General features: G+C 46.9%; 1 protein-coding gene across 1 annotated transcript; it reads left to right on the top strand.

Annotated features, from left to right (window-relative positions):
* The first annotated feature begins 3,210 nt into the window (after positions 1 to 3,210).
* Positions 3,211 to 4,086, top strand: LOC123107467 (dehydration-responsive element-binding protein 1B). The gene has a single exon (XM_044529452.1). It carries the CDS (start codon positions 3,273 to 3,275, stop codon positions 3,963 to 3,965), a length of 693 nt encoding a protein of 230 aa, XP_044385387.1. The 5' UTR covers positions 3,211 to 3,272; the 3' UTR covers positions 3,966 to 4,086.
* The last annotated feature ends 11,146 nt before the right edge of the window (positions 4,087 to 15,232 follow it).

Raw genomic sequence — 15,232 nt, 5'->3', positions numbered from 1 at the left:
GCACTATGCGTTCATATTTAGAATCGGATTCATTTTATTTGTTCTTGATTGAAAATATTACCGCCTTCAAATAAAATCCACCAGGGAGTTTATATGTCTCGGTTTGAGTAACGGGCATCAGGGCCGGTCCTGATATTTCACGGCCCAGGGCGAAATTACAACCCGAGGCCCCTACTATAAAGATCAAAATAATAATCTCATTTCTTTTTAGATTCATTCCTTTACCTAACTTATTATTGTCTATTGTTCCAAAATAAAACAAAAACTGTAAATAGTGTATTCCTTTACTTAATTAGAAAAATCGAATACCTGATAGTGGGCAAACATCAAGATGAAAGGTTTAAAGTTTAAAAGCTTCATTTACAACAATAAAATATCATTTACCTACCCGACGGCTACGGGAGTCTGAGTGGATTTATTATATAACCATGTTGGATTGAAGTTACGTGTGTATAGCTGAGACCTTCTTTCAATTTTTAAGTTAAATTTGCAGTCATGATGATTTGAAGAGAGAATGCAAAGAACGACAATCGAACACATAATAGGCAACTTTTCAATAGATAAGGCGATTGGTGTTGTGTCGACAAAGTCCAGATTGAAGTAAGAAATAGAGCAACAGGCACACAAAATTAAAATTTTATACTGCATCATATGCGAGACCTTCTAAGATCTGACTGCTGCTGCACCATATGAACGTGCCAACTAGAAAGATGAGGTTAGGGATGACCTTATAAGTGGGGTGGCTTCGTCTTTCACATGAGAGGCATCTCACGAACGGGAGATAACACAACAGGACCAGGGACGTGGACCAGCCAGCCGCATGGCGGAGAGCGATCTACATCGGCGTCGCGACTCGTGATCGGGGCCCTCGGGGGAATAGAATCGTCGCGAAGCGGCGAACTCGCGATGGGAAGAAGGAAAACATGGATTTCTCTGTGCGTCTAGGTCGATGCCTCCTTATGGTCTGGGCCATGGGCTCCTTGCGAACCCTGGAAGGGGCCCTAGATTTCGGGGGCCCTGGGCGGCCGCCCCCTGCCACCCCCTCAGGGCCGGCCCTGGCGGGCATGGAATAGGTTTGCTTAGAGCATCTCTAGCTGATCCCTAAAAAATAGAGAAGTAATTATTTGCATGATAGTAAAAGCGGATCTCTAAGTTTACGAGATTGGCTAGAACCGATATTTGCTCACAAAAACCTAGTGGATATAGCCGATCCTCTAAAAATTGTGGAGCTTGAGAGGAGTAAACCCCTAAGTATTCGTACGTTCTAGCCGTTCCCCTAAAAATTGTGGAGCTTGACAGGAGTAAACCCCTAAGTTTTGGTAGGTTCTAGTCGATCCCCTAAAAATAGCGGAGTAAAATTTTGTTTTTGCCAAAGTATTCCAATTCCAATTTACTTAATGCATTGCAACTACATATTAGCACCCATATGAAAACCAAACATAATAAATAAGTTTCACACAATTCATGAATATTGCAAATTCATAGTTTACAAACCAAATTATTCAAATCATGCCAAGAACAATTTCAAAGATATCATCTTCTTCTTCCTCTTCTGAAGACGATGAGTCGAAGATCATCTCTCGCAAGCTCTTTATCTTCCATTCAAACGACTCGTTTCAATTCATTTGTACAAAACAAAACGAGACAAGAACAGAAAAAAAAAACCTAGGCAAACCATCGAACACTTGGTAGGCGATGATGGTGTATCGGCCGGTCGGCGAGGTTGAGGTCGAACTAGCGGGTGACGACGCGTGGGAATGGCCTGCAAGGGTGCGTACGCACGGTCAGATGCGGCAGCCGCCAACAAGAAAGAAGATCTGAGGCGATATCCGACGAATCGATCGAGTTGGTAGCAGCAGCGATTCACCTCGATTCCGGCGACGACATCAATCGGCGAAAGGCTCAGACTCAGGCAAAAGGGCAGCGAGTGCCTAGGGAGGTGACGAGGTAGCGGCGACGGCGGTGGATAGTCATCGGGCGGTGCGTCTGCGACGAAGCAATGGGTGGGGAGGTGCTAAAATGCCCGCAAAGTTTACTCTATGCAGGAACACATCGACCATGTCCAGTAGGTCGCCTCCTCCACTGCCCTTCTTAACGGATTTGCATGCAATCTCTCGGAGTAGCGGCCCAGGCGGAAATCAACAAAAACATGCTGTTATATACATGTTTGTTGCTGATTTTTGATACTCGCATGGATGTTTGTTGATGATTGTTGTTGTATACATGTTCGTGATCTATTAAGAAAAGAAAACAGTGCCAATTGCTTCATTTTGCAATGTAATTTTCTATAATATTCAAGTACTATGTAACAAATTCCTCCAAAAAAATTGCACCTATGAAATTTAAAATTCCACCGATTAATGGTCAACCAATTCGTCCAGTTAATGGGCCGATTCACCGATTAATCGCTATTCCCAAACCGAGCGTGCAACTACCAGTTGCCGATTTCCTCAACATTGAGGAGTGCCAGTGGGGTGAGATCCACCCCGGGGATGGTCAGATTCAGTGACCTGCCCGCCATATCCTTGGCGACAACATCGGAGCAAGCGCGGGGCGGCGACTGGAAACAATGGTTGGAGAGGAGAGGGGGAGGATGGAGAGGAAGATGTCAGCAGTGGAGAAGTTCCGCTGGCGCCGTCGGACGTTCGCTGGCGATGGCGGCGAGGAGTGAGGGGCAGAGGTATACTCGACTGCTAGGGTTTATGGTCCCTGCTGCCGCTATTTTTGTTTGCTAGGCTTAACTATTCAATTTGTCATATTGGCAAGTGAATTGCAGTTTTTAATACCTGGATGGTTGAATGTATCAAGCTGGAAATGTGGTAGCTCACACTCCAACACAAAATCTTTCTTCATTAGAAAAAGCTGCAGGATAGAACTTTAGCACAAGCATGCTTGTCTTTGACTTGTGAACTGCTGGACGATTTTGTTGTCACCGCAATGAGATTTCATGTTAATGCCATAAATAGGATGGGACGATCCAGGTCTTTGATTTAAGTGAGATTAGACGGCAGACCAGTCGAGGGGCCCTCGATCGGCCGGCGTGTAGCTCTGCAATACTAAAAGAGTACGTGAAACTACCTGCTGATGCGTACATGTTGATAATGGACGCAGCTCCACTGCACCTTGCCATTGGTTCATTGACATGCGGGTCACTGGTCTCCACTCCAGTTATATATACGTCCCATCCTCCTTTCAAGCTCCACCACCTCTCCGGCTCACTAGCTCCGAACACACAACTACCTCGCTATACCACAACCCGCTCTCGACGAGTGATGGACACCGCCGGCGCCTGGCCGCATTTTGAAGGGCAAGAGTACAGGACGGTGTGGCCGGAGGAGGAGTACCGGACGGTGTGGTCGGAGCCGCCGAAGCGGCGGGCGGGGCGGAACAAGTTGCAGGAGACGCGCCACCCGGTGTACCGCGGCGTGCGCCGCCGTGGCCGGGAAGGGCAGTGGGTGTGGGTGTGCGAGCTGCGCGTGCCGGCCGCCGGAAGCCGGGTTTACTCCAGGATCTGGCTCGGCACCTTCGCCGACCCCGAGATGGCGGCGCGCGCGCACGACTCGGCCGCGCTCGCGCTCTCCGGCCGGGATGCGTGCCTCAACTTCGCCGACTCCGCCTGGCGGATGATGCCCGTGCACGCGGCCGGGTCGTTCAAGTTGGCTGCCGCTCAGGAGATCAAGGATGCCGTGGCCGTCGCCCTGAAGGCGTTCCAGGGGCAGCAGCGCCCTGCCGACGCGTCGAAGGCGCCATCCTCCACGGACTCCACGTCCGAGGAGAGCGCGCCGTCCATCACCTCCAGCGACTTGTCTGGGTTGGACGACGAGCACTGGATCGGCGGCATGGACGCCGGGTCGTACTACGCAAACTTGGCGCAGGGCATGCTTATGGAGCCGCCGGCCGCCGGAGCGTGGAGGGAGGACCGCGAACAGGACGACGGCGTCGACACATCGCTGTGGAGCTACTAGTTGGACGGATTTGGATGTGTAAAGTTGTAGAGAGCGAGCAGCACTGTGTTTTTACCAGATGTGGGAAGAAGAGAGAGAAAGCGGCGGGGGAAAGGTTTCCCTCAAATGTGAAAGCTCTCGGTTTCTACTCCCGGAAGGGCACACCTGAGCTTCTTTGTTTATTCAAATAAATACTCCACATGAAGAAACGAGCAGTAGCACTAGACTAGATCAATCATTCGCTCCATGGACATGGACCAATAGCATTAATGGACGACACAGCTCGATGTAGTAGTACTGTACTGTTTTGGGACGGCCCCGCAATAGGCAGAAATCACATATTTGACCTGAGGTCCAAATCAAATCACAAACTGACCTCGTTCCGAAAAAATTTCACTCTGCTGACCCTTTTGTGTGGCGCTCGACAGCTGGGCGCCACACACTACTATGCAGCGCCTCTTTCTTGGGCGTCGCACCTCATGCCAGCGTGGCAGTCCTGGTCCAATTGCGGCCCCACAGACAGCACTGCAGCGCCTCAGACTTAGGCGCCACTCTTGTAATGTGCAGCGCCTAGCTCTTGGGCGCTGCACAGTGAGTTAAAGCGCATCGGCCCAGCCCGGCCAGGCAGTTCTTCCCCCTCTCCGCTCTCTGGACAGAGAGCAGCGGCGGCGCCCCCATCGAATCCCCCCCCCCCACATCCCTCTCAGATCTGAAGATTTGATCCGTGGATTCGATCTCCAATCCATCCTACTAGGTAAACTCCTCTGTTCCCTTTCTTTTCCTCCGTAAATTTGTTGCCATTTTAGAGATTTGTCCAAGATTTGATGGAACCCTTGATTTACTTGATTTAGGATGTGTAGTCATAGTGGTAGTACCATAGTGTTGTTGCTTAGTTCACAATATATAGTTCTTGTTAGTGAAACCCTAGATTGTTTTGTTTATATATATATATATATATATATATATATATATATATATATATATATATATATGAGATGCCTATTTATATAGATAACAATGAGATGTTGAGTTTTGTAGAGATATATGATCTGTTTTTTAGATATATATTAGATGTTGATTTTATTTGAAATATTAGATGTTGAGTTTATTTGAACACATATGACATATTCATTGTGTGAGAAGGAGATGTTGAGATTCTTGTAATTGAACACATATTAGATGTTTAGTGTATACCGATATTTGAGATGAAGATGAACTCATATATGTTTATTGTTTGAACTTTGTAAGGATGGTTTGGCTTCTCGACGATGTCTACGACACGAAACACCGGGCCTACATGATGCGCGAGAAGGAGATGGTAATAACGAGTAATCTAAATATTTTGCCTTAAGTTGAAATTTACATGCCCTAAGATTTGTCATTACTTGTTTTTTGCAGAAGCTTGAACCTTTGAAGATTTGGTATCACGGGGTCTCTGGTCCTGCCATGCCTTACGATGAGCGGTACACACCGTACATCAAGCAGGCAGGACTACTCCCGTGGATTCAGTTGGTCAGCCGGTCCACGCTGAATCTGAACGCTCCACTGGTGTTCGCTCTTGCTGATCGGTGGAGGCCGGAGACGCATAGTTTCCATCTTCGGACTGGGGAGATGACCGTGACGCTCGAGGATGTCTCGTTGATCACCGGTCTTGCTATCGACGGGATGCCTCTCTGTATGAGCACTGATTCTGATGGGTGGCGCGAGCAGATGATTGCTCTTATCGGTATGGCTCCTACCGAGGCTGAGGCTGATGTAGAGGAGGGAGAAGAGAAGAAGAAGAAGGAAAGGAAAGCATCCGGAGCTGCTTTCACGTGGATTCAAACTCACTTTGCGACGTGCCCTCCGGATGCCACTGATGACGTGATCCAGACACATGCTCGTGTCTACATGTGGTATGTTGTGTCGAGAACTTTGTTTCCTGACTCCACTGGCAAGAACGCTCCATGGATGTGGCTGAAGGCGTTGACCATCTTCGATAGCAAATGGAGCTGGGGTTCAGCGACTCTTGCCTACTTGTACCGACAGGTAGTTGGTCTGTTTTGTGATCAACTCATTTCTTCATTAGCAATGCAAGCTTGCTGTCAAGTTAACATTGTTTTTCTTTCATATGCAGCTGGACGATGTGTGTTGCAGGATCACAGATAGTGCAGGCATTGGTGGTAATATGCTTCTACTTTCTGTATGGAGCTGGGAGCGTCTGCCTGTTGGACGCCCGAAGAGCGTCAGGTTTAATCCTTGGTATGAAGATGAAGATGACGAATTACGGCGCCCCACTTGGGCTTACAAGTGGGATGTGGTTTCCGAGATGACGAACGATGTCAATCTCATGTACCAGAAGTACGTTGCCGAGTTGGACACGATTACGCCTGAGCAGGTAACGAGGTCATTACTTCAGTCATTTCTCATGTTTGCCTGAAAAAAATTCACCAATTTTGCATTGTTGCCCTATTTCATAGGTGGAATGGCAGCCATATGGCGCCGATGACAGACTTGGGTACACCCCGGAGTTTACCATCAACCCGATGTGCTTGCGGGATAGGGATCTCTGGCGTATGCGGTGCCCACTGATATGCAACTGGGCTGTTGAGTTTCATTTGCCACATCGCGCGTCTCGTCAGTTTGGTCTGTTCCAGCCTCACCCGCCGGAATGGGTGGATACGGACAAAGCACTTCATAGGTAAGACAACATGAACCGTATTGACTAAGCATCATCACTCCTTGATTTTGCTAATGTTTGGTTTTGTACCATGCAGGTTGGACAGGAGAAGGCGGCGGAAGATAAAGGACTGGGACAAGCATCATGCTTCATATGTTACCCGCTTCCAGCTTTGTGTGGAGGAAGCTCGTAGCAGTGCACGCGCCAAGCTTCGTGAGCATAGTCCACTTTCTTTTGATAACTACATACGATGGCTTCTTGAAAATACTCGAGTTGAGATATGCCCGCCGGCATATAATGAGCATATTCTTGAAGAACCCGTAAACTTTGAGGATCTATCAAAGGGGAAGTACAACAGAGATGTCAGGGTAGGGCACGGAGTCCCTGCTGTTCCGGTGATTAACTATGTGGTAAAGTGTTTCTTCTTTACTTTCCCGTTGGACGTATTACACATGTTTGAATGGTTAACGTGTTCATTCTTTCTCATCCGCAGCGCACCGAGATCAAGAAAGCAGCTGATGAGAGCCAGTCTATTCTGGAGGAAACACCGGTTGGAAAAGGCAATGATGATGGTCCACTACGAGCATTCCTCAAGGTACAAATCGCATTCACTATGAGAGGTAGTCTATGTTGCGGAGTTTCATATCTTCCACACTTGTTCATGTTATAGCGTCAGGCCAGGAAGTTAAGGCGGTTATCGAATCTTCTCGGTTGCCGTGATCCCGAAATTGATGAACCATCTGCCTCTAGGTCTGGTACACCATCAGACCCCTCATCTCACCATCAGAGGGACGATCTGAGTTCCTCGTATGCTTATCAGGATGATGAGGGTGCGGTCACCCAAGAGGTATGACTAATCCTTTAGATGTGATTCTCACTTGATTACGACGTCGGTCTTCACCATATTGTTTGATTGTGTGATAGGGTGATGAGCTTGATGATGACATGACTTTGGCGGGCGCTCAACTTCGGTCCCCATATGTGTTCAAGCCTAGGCAGCCCAGACGCCGGTACACGCCCAACGACTTTGACAACAGAGGCAACCCAAAGGTGGTCGTAGGGACCTCGCGGATGGCTAGCTTGGATCATGAGGCGGAGGCGAAGGCGGAGGAGGAAGTGCAGGAAGAGGAGGCTCATCCATCCAGGAAGAAGAAGATTGCCTGCAGGCGTGGCACCAGGAACACGCGCGGAAGGCATTAGTGTTTGTTACTATGGAAGTGCTCTCTTGTAGCCGTTTCGTTAGGTTGATGAACTTGTTGGGTTATGTTATATGTTGGTGAACTCTTACTATTGTGGTATTTGTGTTGTCCTAAAAGATGTGATGTTCAAATTATTAGTTGTCTTTGTTCAGTATTTGTCCTAAATGATGTTGTCTTTGTTCAGTTGAATTGTTCAGTATTTGTATTTGCCAAAATGGAATCTGTTTCTGCAGTTTGGCAGTTAACAGCACTGCAGCGCCTGACAGTCAGGCGCTGCACTGTACTATGCAGCGCCCAAAGCCTAGGCGCTGCACCTCACAGTGCAGCGCCCGTCCCATAGGCGCTGCTTAACTGGCCATGGCTGCCCATAGGGCCACAGAAGGCTTTGAGCACTGACGATCCACGAAAATTACCAAGTTATAGTGCAGCGCCTTTGTTCTGGGCATTGCACGGTTGTTTACTGCAAAAACAGAGTTGACAGCACATTCATTTCACCGGAACATCATAATACTTACAATGACTGCATCATCACAACAATTTGAACAAACAAAAATTTTATGCCGACGAGTTCATAACTTAAGACAATTCGAACTACGACATGGTTCACGACACATTCATTACAAATGACAAATGGCAGCTTGCCCTAGAAAATAGTTCACCAACATCTTACATGCCCTCACAAGTTCACGACGAGTGCACCGAGAAGTCCCTACTGAGTAGAGCGAGGCCATTTCCCCTTCTTGTCACGGGCCGAGTCCTCCTCTTGCGCCTCGCGAGCCTTTGCAAGCTTTCTTGCCCTCTCCTCCTCACGAGCAAGTTTCGCTTGGCGTGCCCTCTCCTCGTCTCATTTCTTCCGCTCCATCCTCTCCTTCTGATGACGCTCTTCCTCCAAGCCTCTTCGAAACGATTCTTCGAACCGCCGTTGCCGCCTAAGACAATCTTGGTATTGGTCCTTTTTGACATCTTCTGACACTTCAAGATCTATCCACGTGAAGTACTTGCATAGAGGAGGCGGTGACTGCATACAAAATTTTTGTTAGTGTTGACACACATTTGATAGTAACATTTTACTTCTTGAGCTTACCGGTGGTTGGTCATAGGCGTTAGTTGGAAGTGCACGATCATAAGCATAGTTCGGGCATACAAAATATCTCCGCCCTTCCGTCCATGATTTATTTCGGTCGGTGGATACCTTCACCTTGCAAACATCTCCACACCAACATGGTGGGATGTTGGCATCTTTCTCCTTCACCTTGTCCAAAGATGCGTCATCCCACTTGTTCGGCATGTCTTCTTGGTTAGCACACGGTGGCCTCATCATGGAACCAGATGAAGCCATGCCTACAAAGCCGATAATTCTTGGTTAACCCTAACCCCCACTTAACAATAACACAATCCTAACCATAGCATAACCCTAACACCAACATCAAACACACATACCCCTAACCCTAGCATACCATGAAAGCCTAACCAACCCAAATTAGCAAAGAAACTTAACATCATTCAACAAATATTTGCAAATCCAAGCCAAAACTAGGGTTTCCCCAAAGTAGCAAGATTTGAGCAAATGTGACAATTCCTATGGATGAAAACGAGGGGAACGGAGGAGATTACCTTAAGGGAGGGTTTGACTTCGAAATCCACGGTCAAATACTCCGGATTTGAGGAGGATTTGAGAAGGGGAGAGAGGAGGGCAGAGGGGAGGCACTGAGCTTCGGGTTGTGTGGGGGTGGGGGTGTGTGGGGTGTATGGCCGGACCACGGCCTAGGCCTTCACCACGGCCAAGACCATCCCCACGGCCTAGGCCATCACCACGGCCTCTACCACCACCACGGCCTCTACCACCACCACGACCTCTTTGTTGCCTAGTGCCTCGTTGGCTTGTTTGACTTGGTTGGCTACTCCTTGGTTGACTTGGTTGGCTATTATTTTCTTGGCTTGTGCTTGCATCATTTTTCTTTGATCTTTTTCTTGATTTGGGACAAGTTCTTGTGTTGTGTCCCCCATGACTGCAGTCCCCACAATGGGATTGCTCACGAGGCTCTTGGAATTGGCCGGTGCTGTATTCTCCACCGCCATCACGGCCCCATCCGTCCATGTCACCTCTAAGACGCTTTATCTTACGTCTTCCCCGTCTAATGACCTTCAATTCCGGGTCCGGCCATAGTTGAACTCCATGATACTCCGGCCATTGTGATTGGTCCAAGTATGGTTGAAACTGGGGAGCCCATGTATTCTTTACCGTCATGATTGAGAACTCGGACTCCCTCACGGTAAGAGGGTGATTGACGTCCACATTCCTAACACGGGCTGCATTTAACAAGTGCGAGCATGGGAGATGAAGCAACGATGGCCTCATGCAGCTGCAATCACACCGTGTTAGGGAGACCTTGAAAGCGCGGCCTCCGTGTTGGTGGCCATCATTTGTGGTTCCTCCAGGCTCTTTCACCTCATACTTCCACTCGTTGTCGTCATATAGTACAGCTTCTTGGGAGTCTGCCTTTCGTGATTGAAAGTCCAACCATTCTTCAACCTTTGGTGGGAAATAGTACTTGTGCTTATCCTTGTTCTCACCAGCAATCTGCTTATCCGTCTCCATTGAATACTTCAAAAAGTATCCATTCATCTTGTCAAATGTGTATTGAACTATTGCCGTCACGGGTAATGCACGTACACCCTTGAGCACCTTATTGAAGCATTCTACCATATTGCTTGTCATTTGACCGTACCTCCGGCCATCTTCATCGAAAGCACGTGCCCACATATTCCTTTCGACAATGTTCCTACTGAGAAATTCATGACCACCGGGGTCAAGTTTCTTGTGTCTGAGCAATGCATTGAACAATGTGGCAAACCGCTTGTTGGTGAAAGCGAGACAACAATCTTGAAGATCATCGGCCAACTCCTTGATACCACATGCCCTATAGAAGTTTGCACAAAAGTGCCTAATGCACCATTGATGGTGCAACTTTCTATGTCCGGGAATGTCAACCACCACCGCATTGAGAATTCCTGGATGGTGATCCGATATGACACAAATTTCCCTTTCAGCCGGTAATACCCTTGTGCTCAATTGACGCAAGAACCACTCCCAGTTATCATTGTTCTCCACCTCAACCAAAGCGAAAGCCAAAGGCAACACCCGGTTATTGCCATCACTTGCTATTGCAACCAATAAAGTGCCCTTGTATTGTCCGGTCAAGAACGTGCCATCAATGGTGATGATGGGCCGACAATGCTCAAAAGCCCTCATGCATTGCTCAAAGGCCCAAAATGCACGGCCAAATACTCGGACGGTCCTCCCGTTGTGAATCAATGTTTGGTGCCCATGAGGCTTAACCACGTGAACCATGCCTGGGTTTGTAGTGGCCATAGCTAACAACAACCTAGGGAGTCGGTTGTATGCTTCCTCCCAATTGCCATACAACATCTTGAATGCGGCTTGCTTTGCCTTCCATGCCTTGCCGTACTTCACCTTGTAATGAAAGATGGCTTTCACAAGGTCAATGACACTCTTGATGCTCATTGTTGGAAGTGTGGATATTTGGTTGGAAAGCCTATAAGCGATGAACTCGGACGTGAGTTGTCTGTGTTGTTGGTACACAAGCTTGCCATCCGCATTCTTGTGCCGGCACATGTGATTTGGTAGACAACTCACTATGCGCCAAGTGGGACCTCCTTTCCATGGCCTTGCACGCACAATCCATGGACAACTTGGCACTTCACATTTGACTGTGTAACGCACATTGACGTCCGAGTTGGCCACTTTATGTGGACGATAATGCGTAACCGAGTAGTTGTCGAGCCACATCTTCAATTCCAAGAAGGATTGAAACTCACAACCGGGATATATCCCGTTCTTGCCGTCTTCCAAATCACGGTGAGAACTTGGCCTAGCTCCAAGAGATATGCATTTGCCACCATCCACAACGGCTTCATCCGCGAGACTAAGATCCTTGAACAATGGTGTCTTGTGATCCCGCCCGAATGCCTTCTTGAATGCTTGGGCCTCCTTCGGTGTGAACCCCTCCTCATCAACTTCTTCATCGGGACCATCGTCATCCGAGTCCGATGCATATGCACGGGAAAAAGGGATGGATTGGTCCATTGTCTCTTGCACATGATATTGGTCGAGATCACCCACATTGTTGTCATGGAGATCAACTTCGTTGTCATCCTCCTCGTACTCATCATTCTCCTCTTCAAAACCTTCATTTTGGTTGTTTGGAGTCGGGCTCAATGTTGGCCAATCTTGTTGCGTGAAATGAGGTTCACTCATTTGATCTTGGTTCATGGGTGGTGGAGTGCTAGCAACCAACGGGGAGGGGTTCCGGTTCAAGTCCAAATTCAAAGTAGACTCAACCTTCTTGGAGGCAAATAACTCAAGAGCCTTGTCTAGAGATTCGGCAACCGTCTCCTTGTATGCAACCCAACGTTGCTCGGAGTTCACACGCATTGTCTTCCAATGGATGTGCATTCCAAAACCAACATTATGCCTTCCCACGAACTCAACAACGTCACTTGGGTCCATCCAATTCAAATCCTTCCTCACTTGGTTCAAGAGCTCCGCATAGCTTGGACTACTCTCAAACACCATGTCAAGCTCATCCGGGTCCGGCTCAACATTGCCTTTCAAAAAGGCCTCTTTATCCACATAATGAACATAAACACATGTTCTCCCCATCCCTACAATAATAAAAACACACATATATCAAGTAAGTACTTAACAAAAAATATTTGCACAAAATACATATGCCATAACATATATATGAATTAATAACCCTAACCCCCACTTAACAATAACCACAACCCTAACCATAGCATAACCCTAACACCAACATCAAACACACATAACTCTAACCCTAGCATACTATGAAAGCCTAACCAACCCAAATTAGCAAAGAAACATAACATGATTCAATACAAATTTGCAAATCCAAGCCAAAACTAGGGTTTCCCCAAAGTAGCAATATTTGAGCAAATGTGACAATTCCTATGGATGAAAACGAGGGGATCGAAGGAGATTACCTTAAGGGAGGGGTTGGCTTCGAAATCCACGGTCAAATACTTCGGATTTGCAAGATTTGAGAAGGATTTGAGAGGGGGAGAGGGGAAGAGAGGAGGGGCGCAAGGCTAAGGGTTTGTGTGGGGTGGGTGTGTGGGGTGGGGGTGGGATGGGAGAGAGGGTGGGGCCAGTCTAAGTGGAACACAGACTGTGCAGCGCCCAAGAGCTAGGCGCTGCACATTACAAGTGTGGCGCCTAAGTCTGAGGCGCTGCAGTGCTGTCTGTGGGGCCGCAATTGGACCAGGGCTGCCACGCTGGCACGAGGTGCGACGCCCAAGAGAGAGGCGTTGCATAGTAGTGTGTGGTGCCCAGCTGTCGGGCGCCACACAAAAGGGTAAGCAGAGTGAAATTTTTTCGGAACGAGGTCAGTTTGTGATTTGATTTGGACCTCAGGTCAAATATGTGATTTCTGCCCCCGTAATATATAATTCAACGCAGGTACTGTTCGTTCTCATGTGTGATGGCCAGAATTGGCAGGCACCCAGAAATATCTCAAGTAGCCGGTAACTTCCGCTGGGACCAGGTGTTCATTTCTACTTCCTCCGACTTGATACATTTGTTTGACCGTCATGTAATTCTGGACAATTGAAGTTTTTATCTATTTTGACGGAAAAGGCATAACCTATGTCTATTTTGTTTTTTTAACATCAGTACAGACACAAGCGCTCATATACACACGCATACACTCAACCCTATGAACTCACATACGCACACCCTACCCCTATGAGCACCTCCGAAAGACTGAGCCGGCATATCATCTTGAAATTTACGAAGTTACCGTAGGCACCTCGTTGTCGACGGGAACGTCTCCTCCCACTGAATGCGCATCGCCGGAAATCCTGAAATAAATCCAGGAATAAATGCGAGCACCAGGATTTGAACCCCGGTGGGCCAGAGATACCGCAGTCCCTCTAACCATCCAACCACAGGTCGGTTTGTCTATGTCTATTTTGTTAAGCTGAAGAAAACCGAGAAAATGAGGAACAAAAAGACATGACAAAACCACTTTATATGTCATTGACAGCCACTAATCGCTCATAGACGATGTCTTCCTTTGCCATGAAAGCAACGTCCAAAATGATGTAACCAGCTCACCCCCTTGAACCCTGCAGTCGATCTTTGTATGACTGGGCCAGGAATTGTTTTGTTTTTTGTTTCTTGATTACTGTATTTGTCTAACTGTTTCTTGGTTATTGTACTGGTTCAAGTTCTGAAGATACTCTACTAGTCACATGTATGGGTACATTGATCATACCCAAGTAGTGAGTCAGATTTAGTTTGTTCATTTTCACATTTTTAAGGAATGAAACTGTGGAGATACTCTTTGCAAATTCTCTCTAAATGCACACAATTCTATGTCTATGCACTTATCCAGATTATATTTTGTACCCTTTTAACATTCTGCAACATCGTATGGTGAGCAAATAGTTTTTTGTTTTACGCAACATGTGTGCATCTCTGACCATGCAACTTTTCTCTTGTTATAGGTGTGCTCATGAGGGTGTACAACACTGTTGTTTGATGTCACGTGTGGTACTGCTTGTGTTAGTTCAAGTTTGACATCTCTTCAAGAACCAAGACCGTTTGATGTTTGTGCGTTAGTGTGGATTTTTGGTGAGACGTGATGCACATTGTGGGGTGATGCTTAATGTGTCCCTCTGACTAAAAATTCAGCGTGACTTCATTTTGTTTGGCGTGGATCGGTGGCTTACTCTATTTTTTTTCTATTTTTCCAGCTTTTATAAAATAAATTCAATTTTGGTTTTTTGTGTCTGCCTTTCTAGGATCGTAGCAGAAATATCCCAAAGGTTAATTAACCTTGTCTCTGGATCTTTGCTAGTTGATTGCTAATCATACCAAGTGCTACTCTACTAACTTATTCTTTCCAAAACTTATGAACTATGTCAATTTATCTATCCATTCATGGTTTACCTTATTTGCAGGAAAACAACGAACTGGCTTGATATATGCATAAAGTGGTCAAGTTATGGGATTGCAATCAATAGTCTACTCAAAGGTACCTTAAGTTACATGCACATTACTTACTTTATGATTAAAATCTTGTGTATATTTGTATATCTGCATACGCAAATACTTGAAGCCTGTGTCTTGGTGTAGATGTGGCAGATTGATAGAAGCTAGCAACATACACTGCTAAATTTATTCCCTTGATTTTGAGTGCACCAACCCATCTGATAGCACATTGTTTGGGTGTAAGTACTTGTTTTTACTTTCAATTTGCAAGTTCCCTAGTTCCATATCTGCATACCAGTTCCCTATTTACAAGTCTAGAGAGCAAACTATTTTGTTGTTTATGTAGATGGCAGCCATGGCTTCTTCCAACTGCGTTATCTGCTTTGCGTGT

This window comes from Triticum aestivum, chromosome 5A (genome assembly GCF_018294505.1).
Source record: "Triticum aestivum cultivar Chinese Spring chromosome 5A, IWGSC CS RefSeq v2.1, whole genome shotgun sequence".
Classification (NCBI taxonomy): Eukaryota; Viridiplantae; Streptophyta; class Magnoliopsida; order Poales; family Poaceae; genus Triticum; species Triticum aestivum.
Note: the sequence above shows the minus strand (reverse complement) of the source record. Positions and strands in the feature narration are given on the sequence as shown.